The sequence below is a fragment of the Chlorocebus sabaeus genome, chromosome 20, assembly GCF_047675955.1.
Source record: "Chlorocebus sabaeus isolate Y175 chromosome 20, mChlSab1.0.hap1, whole genome shotgun sequence".
NCBI lineage: Eukaryota > Metazoa > Chordata > Mammalia > Primates > Cercopithecidae > Chlorocebus > Chlorocebus sabaeus.
The window spans coordinates 135535138-135562943 of record NC_132923.1 but is presented as its reverse complement, the minus strand read 5'-3'; the positions used below and the strand labels follow the sequence as shown (position 1 = coordinate 135562943).

General features: G+C 57.1%; 1 protein-coding gene across 10 annotated transcripts; it reads left to right on the top strand.

Moving 5' to 3' along the window:
* Positions 1-1706: 1706 nt before the first annotated feature.
* On the top strand, positions 1707-26014 carry TTLL10 (tubulin tyrosine ligase like 10). 10 transcript variants are annotated; one of them, XM_073007968.1, is made up of 16 exons: positions 1738-2944; positions 3046-3111; positions 3296-5692; positions 6722-8126; positions 8217-8361; positions 9078-9384; positions 9527-9645; positions 9775-9904; positions 11173-11247; positions 11782-11867; positions 12736-12907; positions 13799-13970; positions 14599-14739; positions 24682-24798; positions 25171-25264; positions 25515-26014. In XM_073007968.1, exons 5-16 carry the CDS (start codon positions 8244-8246, stop codon positions 25928-25930), a joined length of 1947 nt encoding a protein of 648 aa, XP_072864069.1. In that variant the 5' UTR covers positions 1738-2944; positions 3046-3111; positions 3296-5692; positions 6722-8126; positions 8217-8243; the 3' UTR covers positions 25931-26014. The 10 variants fall into 10 exon arrangements, with proteins under 10 accessions (XP_037841162.1, XP_037841166.2, XP_072864069.1 ...); XM_037985231.2 differs by lacking the exon at positions 3296-5692 and having other exon boundaries at positions 1738-2773; positions 2840-2944; positions 7934-8361; XM_037985232.2 differs by lacking the exon at positions 3296-5692 and having other exon boundaries at positions 7934-8126.
* Positions 26015-27806: the final 1792 nt, after the last annotated feature.

The following is a 27806-nucleotide window of genomic DNA, read 5'->3' as shown; positions in this document are numbered from 1 at the left end:
ACCCCTCTAGGGGATCCAGGGGAGGACCCTGTCTGCCTCCCCAGCCCCTGCCGGCTCAGGCGTCGGTGGCTGTGGCCGTGTCGCCCATCTCTGCCCCCCGGTCCCACGGCGTCTCCCCCACGTCTGCATCTCCTCTCTCCGCCTCCGTCTCAGGCAGGCAGTGGCCATTGATTCAGAGCCTGCCCAGGGAACCCTGGGCTATCACACCAGAGATCCTGACGTAATGTCCTGCAAAGCCCCTTCTTCTAAATAAGATCACATTCGAGGTTTCAGGGCTAGGATGTGGTTGTCTGTTGGGGGCACTCCCAGCCCCCTGCAAGGGGACCCAAAGCAGAGAGACCCTTGTGACCCAGCAAAGCTCTGAAGGACACGGATGGGCGGGGGACACGTGGCTGGAGGCTCAGCGTTTGAGGCAGAGGGGATCAGACCGTGTCAGGGGTCTTGCCAGGCCTGGACTCCCAGACCTGATATCATTCGGTGTTTTAAAGAGACTGTGAGGGCAGGCCAGCTGCAGTGGCTCACGCCTGTAGTCCCAACACTTTGGGAGGCGGAGGTGGGTGGATCACCTGAGGTCAGGGGTTCAAGACCAGCCTGACCAACATGGAAAAACCCTGTCTCTCATAAAAATACAAAAATTAGCCGGGCGTGGCAGTGGGCGCCTGTTGTCCCAGCTACTCGAGAGGCTGAGGCAGGAGAATGGTGTGAACCCGGGAGGCGGAGCTTGCAGTGAACAGAGATCACGCCACTGCACCAGCCTGGATAACAGAGCGAGACTCCGTCTCAAAAAAAAAAAAAAAAAAAAACTAGCTGGGCACTATGGTGAGTGTCTGTAATCTCAGCTACTCAGGAGGCTGAGGCAGGAGAATCACTTGATCCTGGGAGGCGGAGGTTGTAGCGAGCTGAGACCGTGCCATTTCACTCCAGCCTGGGCAACAGAGCGAGACTCTGTATATTAAAAAAAACAGGCCGGGCGCGGTGGCTCAAGTCTGTAATCCCAGCACTTTGGAAGGCCGAGGAGGGCAGATCACGAGGTCAGGAGATCGAGACCATCCTGGCTAACACGGTGAAACCCCGTGTCTACTAAAAAATACAAAAAACTAGCTGGGCGAGGTGGCGGGCGCCTGTAGTCCCAGCTACTCAGGAGGCTGAGGCAGGAGAATGGCGTGAACCCGGGAGGCGGAGCTTGCAGTGAGCCGAGATTGCACCACTGCACTCCAGCCTGGGCGACAGAGTGAGACTCCATCTCAAAAAAAAAAAAAAAAAAAAAACCCAAAAAACTAGCCGGGCGAGGTGATGGGCGCCTGTAGTCCCAGCTACTCGGGAGGCTGAGGCAGGAGAATGGCGTAAACCCGGGAGGCGGAGCTTGCAGTGAGCAGAGGTCTGGCCACTGCACTCCAGCCTGGGCGACAGAGCAAGACTCCGTCTCAAAAAAAAAAAAAAAAAAAAAAAAAAACAGAGAAGGTGAGGGTTACACAAAGACACACACAGATAGAGAAAGGGCAGCTTTACAGCAACACAGGTACACTGCAAACACCTGCCAGGCGGGGGACCAGCTTGATGCCAGAGCCCACCGCTGCCTACGGGCTGGGGTGCCTGTAGGTATGGCTGGGAGGGGCCTGGGCCGTAGGGCTTCATGATGGCCCTTGTTCCCGCAGAAGGTAATCATGATGTTCTTGGAGTTTTTCCCAGCAAAGTGTGATCAAGTCAGGTTGGGTGGGCTGTCCCTCACGGCCCAAACCCCCACTGAACGCTTCACTTTCGCCGAGGTCTGTGACACAGCGAGGGCTTACAGAATGGTGCAGTTTGGACCGACAGATGTGAGTCCCCCTCTGTGGGGCACTGACTTCTCTGAGCCCCCGGTTCCTGTTTGCAGAGGAGGGCACAGCAGCACCTCGTCCTGGACTGTGGAGAGAGAACAGGGTCGAGGAGGGCACGGCAGCACCTCGTCCTGGACTGTGGAGAGAGAACAGGGACGAGGAGGGCACGGCAGCACCTCGTCCTGGACTGTGGAGAGAGAACAGGGACGAGGAGGGCACAGCAGCACCTCGTCTGGGACTGTGGAGGGAGAACAGGGACGAGGAGGGCACGGCAGCACCTCGTCCTGGTCTGTGGAGAGAGAACAGGGAACTGACCGCGTGAAGCACAGAGAATGCTCAGGCATCGGCAGCTGGGTATTCGGCAAACATGGCCAGGGTGCACGGGGAGCCTGGCCTGGGCCAGGTCCTGGAGTGCGGAGCATGGGTGGGGCCTGAGAGACAGCTCAGGGACCATCCGGGAGGGCCGGGTGGAGGGGCTCAGGCCCCGGGGCTCAGGCCCAGCAGTGACTGCCCATGAGACCCCTTCTCCAGCCTCAGCCCCCAGCCCTGCTTCCCAGGCTGGCCCCACCCCTCAGCAGCCCCTCCCTGTCCTCGCAAACCCTTGCTCACCTCTGGGCTCCAGCAGCGTGGTGGTTGCCAGGAGACGGTTGCCACGGTGGTTGCCAGGAGACGGTTGCCAGGTCACCACTGTTGCTTCCTGGCCCAGGCTCCCAGGACATTGTGGGCTGGGCAGGTAAGGGCGCCCGTGGCCATCTGCCGGGGTCCAGTGGGCTCGGCCCCGCCCTCCTATGCCCTGCCTGCAGGTCCCCTCGGGAGGCTGCCCAGGAGAGAAGGAGGCTGGGGAGGGGACTGGACAGGGTGGGGCCAGGCTGAGCCTGCTCTGCGGAGGCCACACTCGGGTCCCAGACCCAGCGCCACCATGCGAGAGGCTCAGGCCCAGGCCAGGCCAGGGAACGGTGTGTGTACCGGGCGGGGTGGGAGGGCAGGGCAGCCCTGGGACGAGCTCTGTGGCCTGGGACCAGGTCTGCTTCCCCAGAGCAAGTCCTGGACGGACGACTGCTTGAGACCACAGGGCGTGCATCCCCAGACAGCGGCTCTGGCCGGAAGGCACCGGTTCTTCAAACAATGTCAGTACCTTCCTGGGGCCCCAGGTGGCCAAGCTTGGATTCTTGGGGGTAGCTTGTGGCAGGACACCAACGTGTGGTCGCTTTTTGGACGATTTCTTCAGGTTTAAAAGTCTCCTCTGTTCATCCTACCGGGGTGCAGTCTCCTGCCGGTCTTTTCATCTCACCAGGTAAAAAGCTTATTTTACAATTTATCATAAGGTCGTGAGCTGAGTTTCCACGCCCCCTTTACACCGTGTCCCCATCGAGGGACGTCACGACCATCCTGCACCCTGGGCGCCACCGGCTTCCCGAGTCCCACCGCCATACAGGACGCGTCGGTCAGCATCTCGGAGTGAGACGCTTTCTTTCCAGATTCAGAGTCGCGTCCGTCAGAGACTCCAAAACGCGTTTACTAGACGGACAGGCGTGTGGAGCCAGCAGCTTCTGACGCTCGGGAGGCTGCGTCCCACCTGCGTTCTGGCCCCAGCTTCACCACACACAGCAGGCAGCCGCTTAAGAAACCTTTAATTTCAGGCTGGGGTGGTGGCTCACACCTGAAATCCCAGCACTTTGGGAGGCCGAGGTGGGCGGATCACGAGGTTAGGAGTTTGAGACCAGCCTGGCCAACATGGAGAAATCCTGTCTCTATTAAAAATTAAAAAATTAGCGGGGCGTGGTGGTGGGCGCCTGTAATCCTGGATACTCGGGAGGCTGAGACAAGAGAATCGTTTGAACCTGGGAGGTGGAGGTTACAGCGAGCCGAGATCACGCCACTGCACTCCTTGACTTAATTTCCTTGACTTAAATCCCAACCCTGGTGTTGCCTTTTTTTTTTTTTTTTTGGAGACGGAGTCTCGCTCTGTCGCCCAGGCCAGAGTGCAGTGGCCGGATCTCAGCTCACTGCAAGCTCCACCTCCCGGGTTTACGCCATTCTCCTGCCTCAGCCTCCCGAGTAGCTGGGACTACAGGTGCTGCCACCTCGCCCAGCTAGTTTTTTGTATTTTTTTAGTAGAGATGGGGTTTCACCGTGTTAGTCAGGATGGTCTCGATCTCCTGACCTCGTGATCCGCCCGTCTCGGCCTCCCAAAGTGCTGGGATTACAGGCTTGAGCCACCGCGCCCGGCTGGTGTTGCATTTTTAATTCCCACCAGCTCTTTTGTATTCTCTATGCCTTTGCTTTAAAAGCATGCGGCTCTCTGAGGGGTCCTGTCTCCCCACCCCAGCCTTCTCCAGGTGGGCTTGTTTCCGTTTCTCCCCTTTCCTCTTCCTCTGTGTGTGTCTGCGTGACTGCGTGTCTGTGTGTGTCTGTCTGTGCGTCTGTGTGTGTCAGCGTGTGTGTGTGTGTGTCAGCGTCTGTGTGTGTGTGTGTGTCTGTGTGTCTGTGCGTCTGTGTGTCTGTGTGTCTGTGCGTCTGTGTGTGGGGGGGCGTCTGTGTGTGTGTGTGTGTCTGTGTGTCTGTGTGTCTGTGCGTCTGTGTGGGGGGGGCGTCTGTGTGTGTGTGTGTGTAGACATGTCTGTGTGTCTGTGTTGTGTCTGTAGGTGTGTCTGCGTGTAGGTATCTGTCTGGGTGACAGACCGAGACTCCGTCTCAAAAAAAAAAAAGACCTTTAATTTCAATGAGAAAAAATAACAGCTCACAACTTATTTAGCTATTCGTGAACATAATAAGTACACAAAATTAGAAAAGCCCAAACGAGGCCTCAGGCTTACAATGAAATCAGCACCTGGCTGCCCCTTCCAGCTGCTGCTGAGACACGGAGGCAGTTTCCTGGGGGGGGCGCTGGGTGCTGTGCTTCCGCTTTCCAACTGCCTGGCCATTTCCAAACAGCACCTGACACTGCTGCTTTCGGAGCTTCCAGGGCAGAAATTCCCCACGGTCAGTGAAAGGGGCTTGTCCTCCACACGCTGCCCTGTCCGTATCATCCCACCACAAATGATGTTCGGGGCAGAGCTGCCCGGCCTCCCCGGGTGGCGCCCTCTGTTTTCCTCAGAGTTGGCGATCGCCTTGCTTTTCACATGTGCTTGTGTTCCCGCCTATCCTGAGCTGTCCCTGAGCTCTGCCTCCCCTCACCCCACAATCATCGCCACAGCCCTGCGGACCACGCGGCGTGTGACGGGTGCTGTCCTCACATTACGTGTGGAAACTCCACCTTCACAGCAAACCTGCGAGGCTGTTGCTCCCAGCTGTGCGGGCGGAGAGGGGAGGCTGCTGTGCGGGCGGAGAGGGGAGGGCGGAGAGGCTGGGGCACACAGTCATCAGGTCAGCTGCAAGCTCCCAGCTGCTGCATCTTTTCCCAGACACTTCACTCCTGTGAGACTCTTCCAGGCTTCCTGGAGGGACGTCTCCCCACCTTTTCCCACCTCCACACATGGTAGGCCAGGTATGGAATTCCTGGAATTCCCAGCTGAGAGCCTCCTGGGCTGGATCCAGCCCTGTGTGTCCCCAGGAAGGCTGGAGGGCTGCTAGTGGCCTTGGTGGGCAGCCAGGGCTGGCCAGGACCACTGCCTCCTTCCTCCGGCTCTGGGCCTGTGTCTCCTGGGGCCTCCCCTCTCGCCTGGGGCTCCACGGTGACCCTGCTGTGCAGCACCTCAGCTTCACACCCACAGCCCCAACCCCAGGGCTCCCTTCTGGGCAATTTCCTTGACTTAAATCCCAACCCTGGTGTTGCATTTTTAATTCCCATCGGCTCTTTTGTATTCTCTATGCCTTTGCTTTAAAAGCATGCGGCTCTCTGAGGGGTCCTGTCTCCCCACCCCAGCCTTCTCCAGGTGGGCTTGTTTCCGTTTCTCCCCTTTCCTCTTCCTCTGTGTGTGTCTGTGCATCTGTGTGTCTGTGTGTGTGTCAGCGTGTGTGTGGGTGCCTGTGTGTGCATGTGTGGGTAGACGTGTGTCTGTGTGTGGGTGTGCGTGTGCGCATGTGTAGATGGGTCTGTGTGTCTGTGTGTAGGTGTGTCTGTGCATGTGTGTGTAGGTGTGTGTGCATCTGTGCGTGTGTGTAGACATGTCTGTGTCTGTGTGTAGGTGTGTCTGTGTGCATGTGTGTGTGTGTAGACGTGTCTGTGTGTAGGTGTGTCTGTGCATGTGTCTGTGTGTAGGTGTGTGTCTGTGTAGACATGTCTGTGTCTGTGTGTAGGTGTGTCTGTGTAGACGTGTCTGTGCATGTGTGCGTGTGTAGACCTGTGTGTGTGTAGGTGTATATGTCTGTGCGTCTGTGTGCAGGTGTGTCTGTGTGTAGGTGTGTAGACATGTCTGTGCATGTGTGTGGTGTGTGTGCATCTGTGCATGTGTGTGTAGACATGTCTGTGTCTGTGTGTAGGTGTGTCTGTGTAGACGTGTCTGTGCATGTGTGCGTGTGTAGACCTGTGTGTGTGTAGGTGTGTATGTCTGTGCGTCTGTGTGTAGGTGTGTGTGTGTGTGTAGGTGTCTGTGTAGACATGTCTGTGCGTGTGTGCATGTGTGCAGGTGTGTGTGTGTGTAGGTGTGTGTGTCTGTGCATGTGTCTGTGTGTAGACCTGTGTGTCTATGTGTAGGTGTGTGTGCATGTGTCTGTGTGTAGGTGTGTCTGTATAGACGTGTCTGTGTCTGTGCATGCGTGTGTAGACCTGTCTGTGTCTAGGTATGTCTGTCTGTAGGTGTGTCTGTGTAGACGTGTGTGTAGACGTGTCTGTGCGTGTGTGTGTGCGTGTGCAGACCTGTCATTCTTGTTCACACCTGGGAGTCCCTCTGATGATGCCTGTTGGGACTGGGCAGCCCCTTTGGTTGTGAGTCAGAACTTTAGAGGATCCCTTTCCCCAGCAGGACTCCTGGGTGCTGAGAACCTATGAGAAGGAGCTGAGGTCTCCCATTGAAGGCAGAGTATCGTACGCACGTGCCTGTTCCATGTCAGCGCAGGGTCCAGCCTCCTCCAAAAGTCCTCCTGTTCTGAGTGGGGAGGGGTCTCAGGGCTCCCAACTTCTTCCATTCTTGCCCAGCCCACCCTAGGAAGAGGACGTGAGGCTCTCCCGGCCACAGGTGTGGGGCCCAGCCTGTGTTCTGCTCCTCCCCCAGGACAGGCCCCAGTGGCCCCACCCAGCTGGGTCATCGTGTGATCGGCTGCCTCGGTTTACCCACCTTCCCCTGCCCGTGGGCTTCCTCGTTGTCTCCTTCCCTCCTGTCACTCAGGTGGGGCAGGGAGGGGCAGACACAAAGGCCTCGTGCGGCCGAGAGCGATGCCGCAGGTCAGGTCAGCTGCAGGGGCTGCCTTTGGAGAGCTCTGCCCCCAGCCTGGAGCCTCAGGCCTGCTCCAGCCTTCTCTAGCCTCAGAGCCTCCACTGCTGTGTGCTCCCCTGTCTCCTGGGCAAGTTCCTTCAAACCCTTGAAAGTCCTCACCTAAGCCACTCGAGGTGGCTCACAACTGTAGTCCCAGCACTTTTGGAGGCCGAGGCGGGCAGATCATCTGAGGTCAGGAGTTTGGGACCAGCCTGACCAACATGGAGAAACCCTGTCTGTACTAAAATTACAAAAAGTTAGCCAGGTGTGGTGGCAGGTGCCTATAGTCCCAGCAACCCGGGAGGCTGAGGCAGGAGAATCGCTTGAACCTGGGAGGAAGAGGTTGCAGTGAGCCAAGATCGCGCCATTGCACTGCAGCCTGGGAGACAAAGCGAGACTCCGTCTCAAAAAAAAAAAAAAAAAAAGGCCTCACCTCCCAAGCAGCCCCAAGATGGCTTTGTTTGCTGGAGACAGTGGTAGCAGGATCTGTCAAGGAACTGGCTGAAAATTCCTGAGATGTTCTTGAGTTGCAACACAGGAAGGTGCTGGGGACAGTGTCCTGGGGGTCGGGCCTGGCGCCCGGAGGCGGCCGCAGAGGAACCCGGATGGCAGGTACCAGGTGGCTGCACACAGCCCACAGCTGGGCTCTGGGATCAGCAGCGGAGACAGAGGAGACCCCTGCTCGGGCCAGGGAGTCCTCCCACCCTCCACTCTTCAGGCAGGCGCCTCACCCGGCAGGCCTGATGCTGTCCTTCCTTCCAGCTGGCACCCAGGCCGAGCTCGGCCACGCCCGAGGAGCAGCTCCGGCCGGGGAGGACTCGCCCGGCAGAGACAGGGTGCAGAGACAGCCTCGGCCCCCCACGGCGCCAAGCCCCACGGCTGCCACGGAGGCAGGAGCCAGCCACCTACAGAGGCTCAAGTCCACGGCCCTGGGAGGCGCCCTTTCCTGGGCAGGGTGGGCCTGACTGCTTGCTCCATCCAAGTGCTGGGGCCTCGGGCTGCCCGAAGTTCCCACAGGAAGGTCAAAGCAGCATCTTCCCTGCAGGGCCCTCGGCCTCGCGCCCCCCGGCCAATGGCCCACAGCTGCACCCGGTTCGTCCATCGCCGGGCACTGCCCACTCGGACCCAAGCTGGCTCCAAGAGGGGCAAGAGACCAAGGATCCCGCGGCGGCCTCGGGCTCGAGTCCCAGGTGAATAGAGCAGCCCTGAGTGGCCTCCTTCCTCTCCAAAGCCAAAGCCTCCCTGGGACGGACTTCCATCCCCAAGGAAGTCAGTCGGTCTTACGGGGCAGGGGCAGGACCCACACACGGCCACGCCCTGCTGCTCCGAGAAAAGGCCCAGCTGTGGGCGCCGGGCACTACAGGCACCGAGGGGAGATGCACGCTCCGCGGCCCAGGGTTCTGCCTGGCTGGCACCACTCCCATGGGCAGCCGCTGGGCAGCATTGCCTGTTCCCAGAAGAGCAGCCCCTCATGTCCCCTGCCTGACAATGGCCCCTTGGGTCACCTGTGACATCATCATGGACATTGTGACCCCTGCCCTCCTGGGACCATCCCTGTGTCACATCTGCACCCAGCACTGGCCTCACAGCCTGGCCCCTGCCCTGCACCAGGCCACTGCCCTGTTGGTGAGGAGGGTGGGGGGGCGACCTCCCTGCCCCCTGCTCCGAGCTCCCCACCCCGGCAGGAAGGCTGGCCCTGGAGGGTGGTCGCGGCCCCTCCCCAGGTGTAAGCAGTCCCCAGGCCGCCTGGTTGGGTCAGAGCTTGGGCTGAACTTGAGCCCCAAATGGGCCAGGGGGGTTGTCCAGGGTCTTGGAGAAATGGGCTGGGAGTGAACTGACTGAGCCATGTCCGGGCGGAGCGGACGGCTCCCGTAGCCACCCGGGCGGGACCCCACCCCGTTCACAGGCCCAGCCCATGAGAGGCCAATGGGGAGCAGCCAGGAGGAGGGACTCCCGTGTCAGCCAAGCCAGCCAGACCACGACGCAGGTGGGCACGGTGGGCCGGACCTGGAGGGGGCAGGAAGAGCCTCCGCCACGCCCAGAACCCCTGGGCTCCTGACCAGCCACCCGCCTGCAGACTCGGATGACCCTGATGCCACCGGGCCCCCAGCTGCCCTCCTGGAGGGGCTCCTGCTGGGGGACGGGAAGCCATCACCCCACAGCACCCGGCCGGGGCCCTTCTTCTACATTGGAGGCAACAACGGGGCTGCGATGTGAGTAGGGGCCCTGGGCGGCCCTGTCCCGCTGAGTACCCACCGCCTGCTCCCAGGGCCCAGCCCGGCCTCCGCTGGCCGCCCGCCGGCCCCACCCCCTCACCCGGGCCCCCAGGTCACCCCCACCCCGGCCCCCCTGCAGCATCAGCTCCTACTGCAAAAGCAAGGGCTGGCGGCGCATCCAGGACAGCCGCCGGGAGGACTACCTGCTGAAGTGGTGTGAGGTCAAGAGCCGAGACAGCTACGGCAGCTTCCGGGAAGGTAGCGGGAGCCAGCGCCACGGGGGGGCAGCCTGCAGGGGCCTCCTGGGCCGGAGCACAGGGCAGACTGGAGGAGTGGGGACCGAGGTCCTGCACGCCCTCCACACATGCCCTGGCCTCTGACCTCCAGGAGAGCAGCTGCTGTACCAGCTGCCCAACAACAAGCTCCTCACCACCAAGATCGGGCTGCTCAGCACCCTTCGGGGCTGGGCATGGGCCATGAGCAAGGCCAGCAAGGCGCCAGGGGGGACCCAGGCCAGGTGAGTCTGCCCCTGCCCCTGCACCTGCTCCGTCCCTGCCCCTGCCCCTACCCCTGCCCCTGCCCTGTCCCTGCCCCACCCCTGCACCTGCCCCGGCCCTGCCTCCGCCCCTGCCCCTGCCCGTCCCTGCCCTTGCCCCTGCACCCGCCCTTGCCCCTACCCCTGCCCCTGCCCGTCCCTGCCCTTGCCCTGTCCCTGCCCCTGCCCCTGTCCCATCCCTGCCCTTGCCCCTGCCCCTGCCCCTGCCCACCTGGGCTCCCAGGCTGGCCCTAGCTCCCACCCATCAGCACCCTGAATCCACCTTCCACCTGTCCTTTAGAGGGCCAAACGCCCATCCCAGAAACCCACCCTCTTCCCCGTGGCCAAACAGGGAAGATCCCACACGTCCCCAGCCCACTGGGCCTGACACCACCCACCGGTCCATCTCACAGACCCACCCAGCTACAACCCACCTGTCCATGTGCCTTCACCCCAAACACTCGTCCATCCAAAATCCCACACCGTGCCACCGTCACCCGTGGGTGCCCTGAGTGAGGCCGTCCATCGCTCACCCAAGTCTGGGCCATCCATCCCAGCGACTTCGTCCTCCTGCTCCCAGCCCCACCCACTGCCCTTCTATGGACCCATCCATCCCTCCCCACTTCATTGGCCCAGAGATTTTTGCACCAAGCACCCGCCCAGCCAACCACAGCTGCCTCCATCTGCACCCCCCGCCCCCGGTTACCCATGACGCCAGCCTTACACCATGTCCAGCGTCCACTTCCAGCCTAGAGCAACACGGCTGTTTCCCCTAGGCACCACGGTCCACCCAGTCACCTCCTTCCATCAAAACTCACATGTCTGGCCGGGTGCGGTGGCTCACACCTGTAATCCCAGCACTGTGGGAGGCCGAGGCAGGTGGATCACGAGGTCAGGATATCAAGACCATCCTGGCTAACACGGTGAAACCCTGTCTCTACTAAAAATACAAATAAAATTAGCTGGGCATGGTAGCAGCACCTATAGTCCCAGCTACTCCGGAGGCTGAGGCAGGAGAATGGTGTGAACCCGGGATGCGGAGCCTGCAGTGAGCTGAGATCCGGCCACTGCACCACTGCACTCCAGCCTGGGCAACAGAGGCAGACTCAGTCTCAATAAAAAAAAAAAAAACACAAAAAACCCTCACGTGTCCACCCACTCACCACCCGTGCCCCATCCCCCAGTCCTCACCCACTCCAAGCACCATGGGCTGGCCCCTCAGCCCAGGCCCTCTGTCCCCTGGGCTGCAGGCTGGGAAAGGACGCAGCGGCACCCACCCTAGAGGACCTCCCGTGGACAAGCCCAGGACACCTCAGGCCACAGAGGTAGACTCACTTAGCCCAGCTGGGAGGGGCCCTTCAGACCGAAGTCCAGACCTAAACCTGGTGTAGTCTGAAAAGGAGAAAGCGGGGAGGGGGTCCCACACAAAGGAAAACCACGAGCTAGAGTCAGAGGTTCAGCCTGGCCGGGCAGAGATCCACGCTGACCATCCGGTGAATGCATGGCCGGGGCTCAGGCCGCGCGCTCTGCCCATCCCAGCCGTGAGGACGCTGCCACGAGCTGGTGTCTCATAAATGACTGAGATGGTGCCAGCCGGGAGGGCAACCATGAGGGAAAAAGCAGCCAGCGGGAGGGTCCCAGGTGGGGGTCGGCAGCCGGAAGGACGCGGCCAGCAGCACAGCCCGTGGGGGGGCCTGCAAAGGCGCAGGAAACGCAAAGTCCCCACAAGGAGAACGGCCACGGACGCCAGGTGCCAGTGCCTTCGCTCCCTCCCGCCGGGCCACAGACTGGGCCTCAAACCGCCCACCATCCTGGGGCGAAGGGACAGCAGCTTATCCTCCTGCCTCCCTGCCCTGCAGGGTCCTGAGAATGGAGGAGTTTTTCCCAGAGACCTACCGCCTGGACCTCAAGCACGAGAGAGAGGCTTTTTTCACGCTGTTTGATGGTGAGAGGCTGCTGGTGGGACACCAGGCTGGCCTGGGGAGACAGGGTCAGGACCAAGGTGGCGGCTGGTGAGGGCAGGGCTGGGGCTGGGGGGGCTGCGTGGGGCTGGCAGGGTCAGGACCAAGGTGGCGGCTGGTGAGGGCAGGGCTGGGGCTGGGGGGGCTGCGTGGGGCTGGAACGAGAGTGGGACACCAGGCTGGCCTGGGGAGACAGGGTCAGGACCAAGGTGGCGGCTGGTGAGGGCAGGGCTGGGGCTGGGGGGGCTGCGTGGGGTTGGCAGGGTCAGGACCAAGGTGGCGGCTGGTGAGGGGAGGGCTGGGGCTGGGGGGGCTGCGTGGGGCTGGCAGGGTCAGGACCAAGGTGGCGGCTGGTGAGGGGAGGGCTGGGGCTGGGGGGGCTGCGTGGGGCTGGCAGGGTCAGGACCAAGGTGGCGGCTGGTGAGGGGAGGGCTGGGGCTGGGGGGGCTGCGTGGGGCTGGCAGGGTCAGGACCACGGTGGCGGCTGGTGAGGGCAGGGCTGGGGCTGGGGGGGCTGCGTGGGACTGGAACGAGAGGAGGCGGTCAGGAAGGGGCCAGGGCTGGGCCTGGTCCGGGTGGGGGCTGAGGCGTTGGAAAGGGGAGGATCTGGCCCTCGTGGAGGTTGGGGTATGAGGGCACTGGGGCCAGGGCTGGAGCTTGGTCCTGGTGGGCGTGGGTGTTAGCGCCAGGCGTGTGGTTAGCGCAGGGCCAGGGTTGGAGTCGCCGGGCCTAGGGTCGCAGCCGGGAGAAGAGGGTCCTGGCCGCGCCTTAGGAGGACTGGGAGGGGCGTGGTCGGGCTGGGGGCGGGGCTGGTGGTGGGCGGGGCCAGGGCTCAGGCGACCTGCTCTGCAGAAACCCAGATATGGATCTGCAAGCCCACAGCCTCCAACCAGGGCAAAGGCATCTTCCTGCTCCGGAGCCAGGAGGAAGTTGCCGCCCTGCAGGCCAAGACCCGGAGCGTGGAGGACGACCCCATCCACCATAAGTCGCCGTTCCGGGGGCCTCAGGCGCGGGTGGTGCAGAGGTGCGGCCGCAGGTGCCCAGAGGGGGGAGGGTCTGGGCAGGCTGGCCCGGGCCCTACTGGTGCGGTCAGCAGGGCCGCCGAGGAGCCCTTGGCCGTGGAAGGCAGCCGCACCACCAGCCCCTGTGCAGACCACAGCTGGGCCCCGTGTAGTCAGCAGAGGGGAGGGGTCACACCAGGCCGGGGTCACAGACACAGGATCCAGGACTGAGGGGTTGGTCAGTTTGTCCTTCAGTTGGGGCCCCCTCTGTCCTGCAGGTGACCTGGCCTGGGTGGCCTCCCGGCTGCCAGCCCCCCTACTCCCCAGCCCAGTCAGCCAGCTGCAGCCTGCAGGCCTATGGCCAAGCTGACCACTCCTTCCCGGGTGGGACGCTTCCTCCAGAAAGCCCTGTAGCTGCACGAGGCTCAAGGTTTAGACCTGCCGACCTCACCCCTGGCCCTTGTAGAGCTTCGCTCTGGCCACAGCTGCTGTCCACTGTCCCCAGCTTCCATCGGCTCCTCCTTCACGTTCCTCCACCTGGGGTGCTCCCTCTCTCCACCTGGTGCACCCCTTCTGCCTAGCGCGCCCCCCTACACACCGCCTGGGACCCTTCCGCCGCCCGCCTGGCATGCTCCTTCCCTTCCTCTCCAAAGCCACTTCATGCCCTCCTCCTCCTCCAGGCAGCCCTCCAGGCTCCTACTGCGGTTATGCCCTGGGGCACCGATCAGGGTGCCAGGCCCTTCCTCCCAATTCTGACATATTCTGGCCCAGAAGTGCCCCTTTTCCCTGGAGGTCACACCTGGGTCAGAGGCAGGGTGCTGAGGAAATGGCCCAGGCCTGGGGTGGGGTGTGAGGGGACGCAGGCCAGGCCAGCCCCATGGCTCAGCCCAGCAGCCCCGATGTGGTGCCCCCAGGTATATCCAGAACCCGCTGCTGCTGGACGGGAGGAAGTTTGACGTGCGCTCCTACCTGCTCATCGCCTGCACCACACCCTACATGATCTTCTTCAGCCACGGCTATGCCCGCCTCACCCTCAGCCTCTACGACCCACATTCCAGCGACCTCAGCGGCCACCTGACCAACCAGGTAAGAGTCTGCCGTAGGTGAGGGCCCTCCCTGTGGCCTTGGGATGAGATTAGAGGGAGGTTCTCACTGCTAGGGGATGCAGAGGAGGTGCGGCTACAGATGGAGGTGGCCCAGGCCTAGAAGTAGCCTGGGCTGCCCGCCGCCGGCAGTCAGCACTGCCTCTCACCTCCCTCGTTTCCGCACAGCAGAAGAAGGGCGTGGCAGGGACCCCGCTAGCTGGGGAAAGGGCTCAGAGCCCTGCACCCCCCAGTGCACAGCCTGGCTCCCAAGCTGCAGCTGGGTTTTCTGAGGATGGGGTCTGGGTGGGCGTGGGAACCAAGGGGATTCTGAGGCCGTCAGAAGGGCCCAGTGGGCAGAGGTCTCTGGGGAAGGGCCTTCATGGGAGAGTCCAGGTAGGGGCCTTCTGTGAGGATCTGTGGGGTCTTCACAGCTGAAGGGGGGTCTCAGCAGATGAAGGTGTTTGTGGGAGGGTCTTTGCAGGCAGGTCACGGTAGGGCTGAGGGAGGCTCTCAGGGAACCCCCAGGGAACAGGCCCTCTAGGTTAGGGGGAAGTTCTCCTGGGGACCCCCATGAGGGCAGGTGCCCTGGACACTCTGGGAGCCAGTCTCCAAGCGCCATCTGCTCCCAGTTCATGCAGAAGAAGAGCCCGCTGTACGTGCTGCTGAAGGAGGACACGGTGTGGAGCATGGAGCACCTCAACCGATACATCAACACCACGTTCTGGAAAGCCCGGGGCCTCCCCAAGGACTGGGTCTTCACCACCCTCACGGTGGGTCTGCTGTGCCCTCCAGCCCGGGGGTGAGACCCCTCGGGGCAGGGGGCATGGCCGGGCTGGGCACCAGGCACACAGACGTCCCTGGCGTTCATGGGCGGCTGCGCTAAAGTGTGACCTGACTGTGTGGAACCAAACCCTTCCAGCGTCTCCACTCCCTTAGCTGGTAGCGCCTGTCCCCAGCAGGCAGCAAAGGCCCAGCCGGGGATCTGTCTGCACGGGTCCCTCTGAGCAGCCTCCCTGTAGGGTCAGGGGACAGCTCAGCTTCAGTGGCAGCCACCGTGTGAAGAGTCTTTGTTCCTTTCAGATCCTCCACTTGGCAGGGCAGGGCGGACGGCAGCCCCCGGGCCAGGTGTCCTGGAGCAGCAGCAGCCCGTGCGGGTTCCTTTCCGTGGGGTATCTCCGTGCAGGCCGGACTCTCCTAGCTAAGCGCCGTGTGCCGTGGGGTGTCCTCATTTTGCAGGGTTCCTTTCTGTGGGGTACCTGTGGGGTACTTAAAACAACCCTGGTAGCAAAGGCCCTTGAGCAGCATGGTGTGAAGCTGGGATTAAAACGGGGCTTGGCCGAAGGACTCCTTATCTGTCTTGGTTATCTTGGCCAGGCCCCGGAAGCGGCAGCCAGGGACGGTCCTTCCTCACCCACAGGCGCGTGTCACTGTGGCTGGGACGGCGGCACTCAGAGGAGCCTCCAGTTACTTTCCTCACATCTCCCAAATTCTCTCTTAATTGCGATAATTCACAGAACACAAAATTCACCATTTTAAAGTATGCAGTTCAGTAGTTTTTAGTATTTCAAAAGTTGTGCAATTACCACCATCAATTCCAGAACATTTCATTACCCCAAAAAAGAAACACTGTACCAACAAGCTGTCACAGCTACACTGCTGGCCAGTCCCGGCCGCCGCTGACGGACCTTCTCTCTCTCCTATCTCCTTTCTCTTAGCGTGGCGCTTTCAGGGTTCATCCACGAAGTCCACGTATCCTTTCCTCCCCTCCCCTCCCCTCCCCTCCCCTCCCCTCCCCTCCCCTCCCCTCCCCTCCCCTCCCCTCCCCTCCCCTCCCCTCCCCTCCCCTCCCCTCCCCTCCCCTCCCCTCCCCTCCCCTCCCCTCCCCTCCCCTCCCCTCCCCTCCCCTCCCCTCCCCTCCCCTCCCCTCCCCTCCCCTCCCCTCCCCTCCCCTTTCCTTTCCTTTCCTTTCCTTTCCTTTCCTTTCCTTTCCTTTCCTTTCCTTTTCTTTGAGACAGTCTCACTCTGTCGCCCAGGCTGGAGTGCAATGGCACAATCTCAGCTCACTGCAACCTCCACCTCCCGGGTCCAAGCGATTCTCCTGCCTCAGCCTCCCAAGAAGCTGGGATTACAGGCGTGAGCCACCACGCCCAGCTAATTTTTGTATTTTTAGTATAGACGGGGTTTCACCATGTTGGCCAGGCCGGTCTCAATCTCCTGACCTCGTGATCTGCCCGCCTCAGCCTCCCAAAGTGCTAGGATTACAGGTGTGAGCCACTGCGCCCAGCCATGTACCCCTTTCATACAACATTCCTTCATATGGATGGACCATATTTTGTCATCAGTTGGTGGACGCTGAGTTTTATTATTGATCTATTATGAAATGCTGTTTGTATGAACATATATTTTCAGTTCTCCTGGGAAAGTACCCAGGAATGGAGTCGTGGGGTCACAGGGTAACACACTTTAACTTAACCATGAACCACTTTTCCAGTTTCTCCAGATCTTGCCAACACTTGTTATTTTCCTTTCTTTGTTAAAACAGTCACCGTCCAGTCTGGGTGCAGGGTTACCTCATTGTGGGCTTGATTTCCATTTTGCTAATGACAAATAACTTCGTGTGTTCACTGGCCAGCTGTGTATATGCTTTAGAGAAATGTCTATTCAAACGCTGTGGCCGGTCTTTATTGTCCAGTTGTAAAGGGTTTTTTTTGTTGTTGTTGTTTTGAGGCGGAGTCTTGCTCCGTCACCCAGGTTGGAGTGCAGTGGCCCAATCTCAGCTCACTGCAACCTCGCCTCCCAGGTTCAAGAGATTCTCCTGCCCCAGCCTCCCTAGTAGCCGGGATTACAGGCACCCACCACCATGCTTGGCTAATTTTTGTATTTTTAGCAGAGACTGGGTTTCACCGTGTTGGCCAGGCTAGTGTCAAACTCCTGACCTCAGGCGATCTGCCCACTTTGGCCTCTCAAAGTGCTAGGATTACAGGTGTGAGCCACTGCACCCAGCCTCATCGAAATTTTAATAGGCATTGCGTTGAATCGGTAGGTCACATAGTAATGACATCTTAACAATATTTAGTTTTCTGATCTATGAATATAGGATGCCTTTCCATTTTTCTAGGTCTTCTTCCCTTTCTTTCAGCAATGCTTTGTAGTTTTCAGCATACAAGTCTGTCACCGAGGGTAAATGTTATTCCTAGGTATTTTATTATTTTGGCACTTGTGAATAGAATTATTTTTTAAATTTCCTTTTTGGATTGTCCATTGCTAGTGTATAAAAATAAAACTGATTTTTGTGTGTTGATCTTGTATCCTACAACTTTGCTGAATTCACTTATCAGCTCCATGTATGTGTGTGTTCTTCAAGATTTTTTTTTTTGAGACGGAGTCTGGCTCTGTCGCCCAGGCTGGAGTGCAGTGGCCAGATCTCGGCTCACTGCAAGCTCCGCCTCCCGGGTTCACGCCATTCTCCTGCCTCAGCCTCCCGAGTAGCTGGGACTACAGGCGCCCGCCACCATGCCCGACTAGTTTTTTGTATTTTTTAGTAGAGACGGGGTTTCACCGTGTTAGCCAGGATGGTCTCGATCTCCTGACCTCGTGATCCGCCCCCCATCAGCCTCCCAAATTGCTGGGATTACAGGCATGAGCCACTGCGCCCGGCCTGATTAACTTTCATATGACAAACCTCACGTGATGATAGTATTGAACCATTTAAATGTAAATATGCTGCGGGATTTGGTTTGCTAGTATTTTAATGAGGATTTTTGTGTCTGTGCTTATAAACAATATTGGTCTGTAGCGTTCTTTTCATGAATATCTTTGACTGGGTTGGTATTAAGGTAACACTTGCCTCACAGCATGTTAGGATGTGTTCTTCCTCTTTTATTTTTGGAGTCTTTGTGAAGGATTGGTGTTAATTCTTTGTTTGGAATAATTCAACAGTAAAGCCACCTGGGTTTTTCTTTGTAGGAAAGTTTATTATTATTATTATTACTAATACTACTGCAATCTTTTCCTGTTATAGGTCTATTCAGATTTTCTAATCTTTAGCCTGGTCTGGTTTGTTTTTCTTTTTTTTTTCTTTTCTTTTTTTTTTTTTTTTTTTTGAAGATGGAGTCTCACTCTGTCGCCCAAGCTGGAGTGCGATGGCGCGATCTCGGCTCACTGCAACCTCTGCCTCCCGGGTTCAGGTGATTCTCCTGCCTCAGCCTCCCAAGTAGCTGAGACTACAGGCGAGTGCCACCACTCCCAGCTGATTTTTTGTATTTTTAGTAGAGATGGGGTTTCCCCATGTTAGCCAGGATGGTCTCGATCTCCTGACCTCCTGATCCGCCCGCCTCGGCCTCCCAAAGTGCTGGGATTACAGTAGTCTGGTTTGGTTTTTTTTTAAGAATTTGTCCATTTCACGGGGCATGGTGGCTCATGCCTGTAATCCCAACGCTTTGGGAGGCCGAGGTGGGTGGATCATGAAGTCAGGAGATCAAGACCATCCTGGCTAACACTGTGAAATCCTGTCTCTACTAAAAACTAAAAAAATTAGCCGGGCGTGGTGGCGGTGCCTGTAGTCCCAGCTACTCGGGAGGCTGAGACAGGAGAATCGCGTGAACCCGGGAGACAGAGCTTGTAGCGAGCCGAGATTGTGCCACTGCACTCCAGCCTGGGCGACAGAGCCAGATTCCATCTCAAAAAAAAAAAAAAAAGAATTTGTCCATTTCTTCTAGGTTATCTACTTTGTTTAGTGTACATAGTATTCCCTTGTCATCCTTTTAATCAATATAAAGTCTTTTCCCCCTGATTTTAGTAATTTGATTATTCTCTCCCTTTTTTTTTCCTTTTTGGTCAGTCTGTCTAAAGCTTTATCAATTTTGTTGATCTTTTCAATGAACCAACTCCTGGTTTCACTGATTTTTTTCTCTACTGTTTTCTATTCCATTTATTTCCACTCAAGTCTTTATTATTTCCTTCTTACTGCTTGCTTGGGGTTTTGTTTGCTCTCCTTTTTCTAATTTTTTTTTTTTGAGATGGAGTCCCGAGTCGCTGGGAGTATAGGCACGCGCCACCGCTCCCGGGTAATTTTTTTGTGTTTTTAGTGGAGACGGGGTTTCACTTTGCTGGCCAGGCCCGTCTCAAACCCTCTTTTTCTAATTTCTTAAGGTCAAAAGTTAGGTTTTGATTTCAATTTTTTCTTCTTGCTTAAGGTAGGTGCTTAGTGCTGTGAATTTCCCCATGACCACCACTTTTGATGCATCCATAAGATTTTGCATGTTGTCTCCAAGTATTTTTATTTTTATATTTTATTTTATTTTATTTGAGATGGAGTTTCATTCTTGTCACCCAGGCCAGAGTGTAATGGTGCAATCTCAGCTCACTGCAACCTCGCCTCCCAGGTTTAAGCAATTCTCCTGCCTCAGCCTCCCGAGTAGCTGGGATTACAGGCACACGCCACCACGCCCAGTTAATTTTTTTTGTATTATTAGTAGACATGGGGTTTCACCATGTTGGCCAGGTTGGTCTTGAACTGCTGACCTCAGGTGATCCGCCTGCCTCGGCCTCCCAAAGTGCTGGGATTATAGGCATGAGCCACGACACTTAACCTCAAAGTTTTTTTTTTTTGTTTTTTTTTTTTTTTTTGAGATGGAGTCTCGCTCTGTCGCCCAGGCTGGAGCGCAGTGGCGTGATCTCGGCTCACTGCAAGCTCCGCCTCCCGGGTTCACGCCATTCTCCTGCCTCAGCCTCCGGAGTAGCTGGGACTACAGGCGCCGCCACCACGCCCGGCTAAATTTTTGTTATTTTTTTAGTAGAGACGGGGTTTCACCGTATTAGCCAGGATGGTCTCCATCTCCTGACCTCGTGATCCGCCCGTCTCGGCCTCCCAAAGTGCTGGGATTACAGGCTTGAGCCACCGCACCCGGCCTACCTCAAAGTATTTTTAAGTTTCCTTTGTGAGCTTTTCTTTGACCCATTAGTTGCATAAGAGCATGTTATTTAATTTCCACATATTTGTGATTTTTCCAGTTTTCCTTCGGTTATTGACTTCTAATTTCATTCCATTGTGTCAGAGAACATACTTCATTATTTCAACCCTTTAAAAAGCATTGAAGAATTGTTGGAGCTGGTGTGGCAGCACATACCTGGGATCCCAGGTCCTCAGGAGGCTGAGATGGAAACGTTGCTTAAGCCCAGGAGTTTGAGTCCCGCCTGGGCAACATAGCAAAACCCCATCTTTAAAAAAACAACAAACAAACTTACTATTAATTAAGTGAATCATTAAAAAAACAAAAACAGGCCGGGCGCGGTGGCTCAAGCCTGTAATCCCAGCACTTTGGGAGGCCGAGACGGGCGGATCACGAGGTCAGGAGATCGAGACCATCCTGGCTAGCATGGTGAAACCCCGTCTCTACTAAAAAAAAAAAAAATACAAAAAACTAGCCGGGTGAGGTGGCGGGCACCTGTAGTCCCAGCTACCAGAGAGGCTGAGGCAGGAGAATGGCGTAAACCCGGGAGGCGGAGCTTGCAGTGAGCTGAGATCCGGCCACTGCACTCCAGCCTGGGCGACAGAGCGAGACTCCGTCTCAAAAAAAAAAAAAAAAAAAAAATAGGCTGGGCGCGGTGGCTCACGCCTGTTATCCCAGCACTTTGGGAGGCCGCGACGGGCGGATCACAGCACTCCAGCCTGGGCGACGGAGCATGCCTGTGTCTCGAAAACAAAAAAAAAAGAGAAAAAAATAACAAAAACAAAAACAAAAACCACTTGAAACTTGTTTGTGGCCCAGCATATGGTCTCTCCTGGAGAATATCCATGTGCACTGGGGAAGGATGTATGTCCTGCCTTTGGGTGGAGGGTCCTGTGGGTGTGTGTCCTGCCTTTGGGTGGAGGGTTCTGTGGGTGTCTGTTAGGTCTGTTTAGTTTATCATGTTGTTCAAGTTTTCTATTCACTTGTTAGTCTTCTGTCTCTGTACTGAAAGTGGGATATTCAGTTGTCCATTTGTCTGTTTCTCCCTCCAGATCTGTCAGTTTTTGGCTTTGTATGTTTTAAGGTTCTGTTGTTGGGTTCGTGTATGTTTATGATTATTAGATCTTCTTGGTTTATCATTATAAAACTTTTCTTTTACTCTGTAGTAATAATTTTTGTGGTAAACTCTATTTTCTTTGATATTAGTAGAGCCACTCCAGTTCTACTTTGGTTACCATTTGCATGGTATATCTTTTTCCATCCCTTTACTTTCCACCTATTTTTGTCTCTGAAACTAAAGTATCTTTTGTAGATGGTATATCATGTTTTTTAATGCACCCCGTCAATGTCTATTAATTGGAAAGTTTAATTCACTTACATTTAATATAATTACTGATAAGGTAGGATTTACATACGCTATTTTGTTATTTGTTTTCTTTGTCTTATGTCTTTTTTGTTCCTCAATTTTTCCATTACTGCCTCCTATTGTTTTAGAGAGATATTTTCTAGTGTAACTTTTTTTTTTTTTTTTTTGAAACAGAGTTTCACTCTTGTTGCCTAGGCTGGAGTGCAATGGCGTGATCTCAGCTCACTGCAACCTCCACCTCCCGGATTCAAGCGATTCTCCTGCCTCAGCCTCCCTAGTAGCTGGGATTTATAGGCGCCTGCCACCACGCCCAGCTAATTTTCTGTATTTTTAGTAGAGATGGAGTTTCACTATGTTGGCCAGGCTTTTCTCAAACTCCTGACCTCAGGTGATCCACCCGCTTCAGCCCCTCAGAGTGCTGGGATTACAGGCATAAGCCACCACGTCCGGCTTAGTGTAGCATTTTTATTAACTTGTCATTTCTTTTACTATATGTTTTTGAGTTATTTTAGTGGTTATTCTGAGGATTGCCATTAATATCATATCTTAATTTACTACAATTAGGGTGAGTCTGGTGGCTTATGCCTGTAATCCCAGTGCTTTGGGAGGCTGAGGCAAGAAGATCACATGAGGCCAGGAGTCTGAGACTCCATCTCTAAAACACAAAATTAGGTCAGCATGGTGGTGTGCACCTGTGGTCCTAGCTACTCGGGGAGCTGAGATGGGAGTATCACTTGAGCCCAGGAGGTCAAGGCTGCAGCGAGCCGCAGTCAAACCACTGTACCCCAGCCTAGGGGCACAGCAAGACCCTGTTTCTAAAATAAAAAGTGTTTTAAAATAAACAATTCAGTTTTTATTAATACCAAGTTAATTTCAAAAGTATACAAAAACACTGCTTCTACACAGCCCCACCCCTCCCTTACGCTATTGCCAGAAATTACAGAGGGGTGTGTTTGTGTCCGTCAACATGGACTCATAATTATTGTTGTATACAGTTGTCTTTTAGGAGAAGACAATCACATACAAAAATACATTTATGCTGTCTCTTATTTAATTACACAATGACCTTTACCGAGGCTCTTTATTTCCAGCCATGAATTCAAGTTACTGTCTAATGTCCTTTCGTTTCGGCCTGAAGGACTGTAGGGCAGGCTGGCCTCTGCTTTTGTTTATCTGGAAATGTCTTAATTTCCCCTTCATTTTTTTTTTTTTTTTTTTTTTTTGAGACGGAGTCTTGCTCTGTCGCCCAGGCTGGAGTGCAGTGGCCAGATCTCGGCTCACTGCAAGCTCCGCCTCCCGGGTTCACGCCATTCTCCTGCCTCAGCCTCCCAAGTAGCTGGGACTACAGGCACCCGCCACCTCGCCCGGCTAGTTTTTTGTATTTTTTAGTAGAGACGGGGTTTCACCGTGTTAGCCAGGATGGTCTCGATCTCCTGACCTCGTGATCCACCTGTCTCTGCCTCCCAAAGTGCTGGGATTACAGGCTTGAGCCACCGCGCCCGGCCTCCCCTTCATTTTTGAAGCAGCTTTTGCTAGATGTAGAATTTTTGGTCAACAGTATTTTTCCTTTCGGTAATTTGAATATGTCATCCCACCGCCTGCCCACCTCATGACCTCTGATGAGAAACTGGTCATCTTTCTGTGGATGCCTCGTACATGACAAGCTGCTTCTCTCCTGCTGATTTCGACGTTCTCTGTCTTTTGGAAGTTTGCTGATGAGGTGGTGGATCTCTGAGTTTATCCTACTTTGAGTTCATTTAGCTTCTTGAATGTGTTGGTTGTTTTTCATTAAATTGGGAGGTTTTCAGCCGTTATTTTTTCAAATATTGTTTCTGCTCCTTTCTCTTCTCTCCTTCTGAGACTCTCATTATGCATATGTTAGTCCATTTGATGGTGTCCCACCCACAAGCCTCTGAGACTTTGTTTTTCTTCTCTCTCTCTTTCTTTCTTCTTTTGTTTTGAGACAGGGTCTCTGTCACCCAAGATGGAGTGCAGTGGTGCGATCTCAGCTCACTGCAGCTTCCTCCTCCTGGGCGCCAGCAATCGTCTGGCCTACCAGCCTCCCAAGTAGCTGGGACTACAGGCACACACCACCACACCAGGCTAATTTTCGTATTTTTAGTACAGATGAGGTTTCACCGTGTTGGCCAGGCTGGTCTCAAACTCCTGACTTCAAGCAATCCACCTGCCTTGGCCTCCCAAAGTGCTGGGATTATAGGCGTGAAGCCACTGCGCCCGGCCTCTTTCTTCTTTCTGTTCCTCAGACGAAATCTCAATTGGCCTATCTGCAAACAACTCAAATCTGCTGTTGAGCCCTAGTGAATTTTTTATTTGTTCTACTTTTCAACTTCAGAATTTCTATTTGATTCTCTTTTAAAATTTTTCTCTCTTCACCGATATTCTCTATTATTTGATGAGACATCATCCTCATATTTCTTTTTTTTAGACAGTCTCACTGTGTCACCCAGGCTAGAGTGCAGTGGCACAATCTCAGCTCACCACAGCTTCTGCCTCTTGGGCTCAAGCAGTCCTCCCACCTCAGCCTCCCAAGCAGGTGGGACTACAGGCACACACCACCATGCTTAGCTAATTTTGTTAATTTTTTTGTAGAGCTAAGGTCTCGCTTTATTGCCCAGGCTGATCTCAGACTCCTGAGCTCAAGTGATCTTCCCGCCTTGGCCTCCCAAAGTGCTGGGACTACAGGTGTGAGCTATGCGCCCGGCCAATTTTTGTATTTTTAGTAGAGATGGGGTTTCACCATGTTGGTTAGGCTGGTCTCAAACTCCTGAGCTCAAGTGATCCTCCTGCCTCGGCCTCCCAAAATGCTGGGACTACAGGTGTGAGCCACACACCCGCCCCTCATACTTTCTGTTAGTCCTTTCAAGTGGGATCTTCCAAAGAACTACCAGACACAAGAAAACAAATAATTACAATTTTTTTCATAAATGAGGTCTATTTTTCTATCTCCAGTTCTGGGGATGCACGCTGTTGTTTTTTGAGGCTACAGCTGAGCTGGGCAGCAGAGGATAAAACCAGAGCACATTAAAAAACGACAAAATTCACCGTTCCTACCAAGATTCGAGATTTTATGTATCCCATTTGCTATCCGTCTCTTCTGCTATGAAAGAACTGCTCCAGGGCAGAGATTTCTTGTGAGTTTTGCTCACTCATGTATCTCCAGGGCCTGGCACAGGGCAGGAGCTCCAGGATTTTGTTGACTGAGTTTCTGGCTGTGAGCCTGTGATCCTGAGTGCACGAACGTGTGGGCAGGTGTGGTTGTACAAGTGTGGGTTCAGATGGGAGTGACGGTGAGGGATGTGGCTGTGGCTCTTCAGACCTGGGGTGTGATCAGGGCCTACAGGCCGCAGCCAGGATGCCTCCCTGTCTCCCTGCAGAAGCGGATGCAACAGATCATGGCCCACTGCTTTCTGGCCGCCAAGTCCAAGCTGGAGTGCAAGCTGGGTTACTTTGACCTCATCGGCTGTGACTTCCTGATTGATGACAACTTCAAGGTGCTGTCCTGGGGGGCGGGGGCACGGGAGGCAGATGCAAGGAGGCAGGGGCCATCTGCACACCCCAACCACACTGGCAGGCCCCAGGCAGACTCTGCAGTCAGCCCCCACCCTGCCTGCATGCAGCCCTGGGGATGGATGTATCCACGAGGCTCACCTCCTATGCAGCTGGGACGGACCTGCACCCCCTCCTCAGGGCAGCCCCTCAGGCCAGAGCTTCAGACCCTCAGAGTTTCAGTGGACAAACAGGGGAGCGAGGCTATAGAAAGGAAGCAATCTCCCAGAGCCACCTGGCCAAATAAGGACCAGGGCCTCTGCCCTGCTGGCCCAGTGGGCTCTGGGTGGGGAGGGTCTGACTGGCGTCTGGTGCAGGTATGGCTGCTGGAGATGAATTCCAACCCAGCCCTGCACACCAACTGCGAGGTCCTGAAGGAGGTCATCCCAGGTGTGGTCATCGAGACCCTGGGTGAGCCCTCCGAGCCCCCACCCCACACCCCCACAGCCTGCCCAGTCTTGAATGCCCACCCGCCCTCTTCCCAAGTTCAGACCCCACAGATGGGGCTATTCCACCTCCTCTGTGGCAGCGCCGCCCCGCCCCCACCTTCCCCACACCTCAGCCCACCTGAGTCCCACCCCTCACACCCTCCCCGCCCCTCCTGCTCCTCCCAGTGCCAGCCTCTGCCCCCCACTTACCCCCTCTCCCCCACCTGCACCAGACCTGGCACTGGAGACCTTCCAGAAGAGCCTGCGCGGCCAGAAGATGCTGCCTCTGCTGTCCCAGCGTCGCTTCGTGCTCCTGCACAACGGAGAGGCCGACGTGTGGCCGCGCCTGGGGGGCTCCTGCAGCCTCCGCCACCGGCTGCCTCCGCCCACCCGCCAGGCCAAGTCCTCCGGGCCACCCACACCGCGTGCCCCAGACCAGCCGGGCGCCCGCAGGCCTGCGCCACCTCCCTTGGCACTGCAGCGTCCCCAGCTGCCGGGCCCCAGCCCTGACCCAGACAGCGCCCACGACGGGCAGCCCCAGGCCCCGGGCAAGGAGCCGTCGGGCACAGGCGACAGGCACCCGGAGCAAGAGCCTTCCCTGGGGACAGCCAAGGAGGAACACAAGGAGCCTGAGAACGCGAGGCCCTAGGGGTGGCCACCCACGCCCCACACCCCACGCCCCAGCCACACTGCCCGCCTTCAGGGACCTATAAAGGCTACTTTGTTACAAACAGTCTCTGCAGCAGTCCTGCCACCTCAGCGCCCCGAGCCCATGCCCACCGGGGTCGCCCCCCACCATGCCGGCACTGGCCTGAAAGATGCCCCCCTGGGACTTCCCCAGCCCCCAGGCCCTGCCCCCAGGCCCCAGTAGCCCCTACTCCACGGCGGGGCCCTGTCCCTGAGGAGACTGTGCTGAGGGAGGGGGGTCTCCAAGGCGGGGCCCAGTCCTGGGGGGCTGTCCTGAGGGAGGGGGTCCCCACAGCTGGCCTATGCTCCCTCCCGGGCTGCCCCATCCTGGGCTCCCGCCCATCACCCTGAGCCCCTCAGCACCAGGACCCTCCTGCAGCCCTGTGACCCCACGGCCCCCACGGCCTGGCCTGCGATCCACCATTGCCTGGTGTCCCCAGGAAGGGTCTGGACCCCATGGGCCCCTCTGAACCCTGCTGGAGCTCCAAAGGAGGACCCCCCTTGAGCCCAGGATTGCTGCTGTGGGCACCCACAGGGCTCACCCTAGCCCGCCCAGCACAGAACCTTCCTGGGCCTTCAAGTCCCAGGCCTGGCGCTCCAGCTCCACGAGCCCCCAACCTTCCTACAGTGGCCCCAGGACTTAGCCAGGGGTGAGGGTCCCACAGAAGACATGCTGAGTCCACACTGGCCAGGCCCCAGTCAGCCCTGTGTGGCTGCCAATGGTTCTATTCCGTGGGCTTGGGGGTTTGCGAGGAGAGCTCTGGCAGCCCAGGGCCTCTGAGGTGTCCACCCTACCCACCCCCTCAGCCACCTCCCACCCAGAGAGCTAAAGTATACAGGCCTCTCCCAATGGCTGGCTCAAGTCCCCTATGACCCCCAAGTCAAGACCTGAGGATTGGGGGTCCCTCCTCCAGGCCCACCCCCTGCATGCCCTGCCCCCAACTCCACAGGGTCACGGCCGAGTCGCCGGTTCCTCCTCCTGCGCTGCACAGCAGCCATGGGGGACCGAGGGGCCAGCAGAGTCAGCCTTGGCCCCGCGGCCGCCCTGCGCTCCACGGGAATGGCAGCTCCATTCCCTGGGATTCGGCAGCCCAGGCACCACTAGAATGCATCGTCGGCTGTGGTCTCTAGCCAGCACAGCAGGTGGGGCACAGCCAGGGTGCCAGGGAGAGGAGAAGGCGGGACAGAGGAAACTGGAGCCCACAGAGGCCAAAGAGGTCTCAGGTCTCAGAGCCAGTGGGCAGCCCCCACCAACATGGTCCTGCCGCTGGGGCCTGGAGCGGGGGTTCCCAGGTGAGAGACTGGGCACACACCTGGCATTGTGATGGGGCCCCCAGTCTCCTCCCAGCAGGTCTGCTGGACCCTCTAGGGGGCCAAGGGCAGCAGCAGCCTGCTCTGCAGCCCACCGAGGCTGGGGAGGGGTGAAGCAGGAGGGGCCTGGGAGGGGTGAAGCTTCCATGGCTGGTCAAGCACCCAGGACTTGGTAAGTCCATACCTGCTCTTAGGGGTCAGGGCCACATTGCCTGCCGGCTTCCAAGGCCACTACATGGCCACATCACTTCGGGGTCCTCCCGACGCTGCCCTCTGCTCTTGCTACCCTGATGTCCCTGGGGCCTCTGTGCCCTCCAGCCTCTGCCCCTGGATCTGCCCCACATGCCTGGTGCTGTGTCGTGCCACGATCCCAGGTCACGACTATGTCCCCTGGTGACACTGGAACTGTCCAGCTCCCCTCCCTGTGGTGGGTGGGGTTACACCCCCAGGCTCAGGGGCCCCAAGATGTCAGCAGAGGTCACCAGAGCCCGAGGGGACAACGGAGCCTTTGTCGTCCCTGGGCCCTG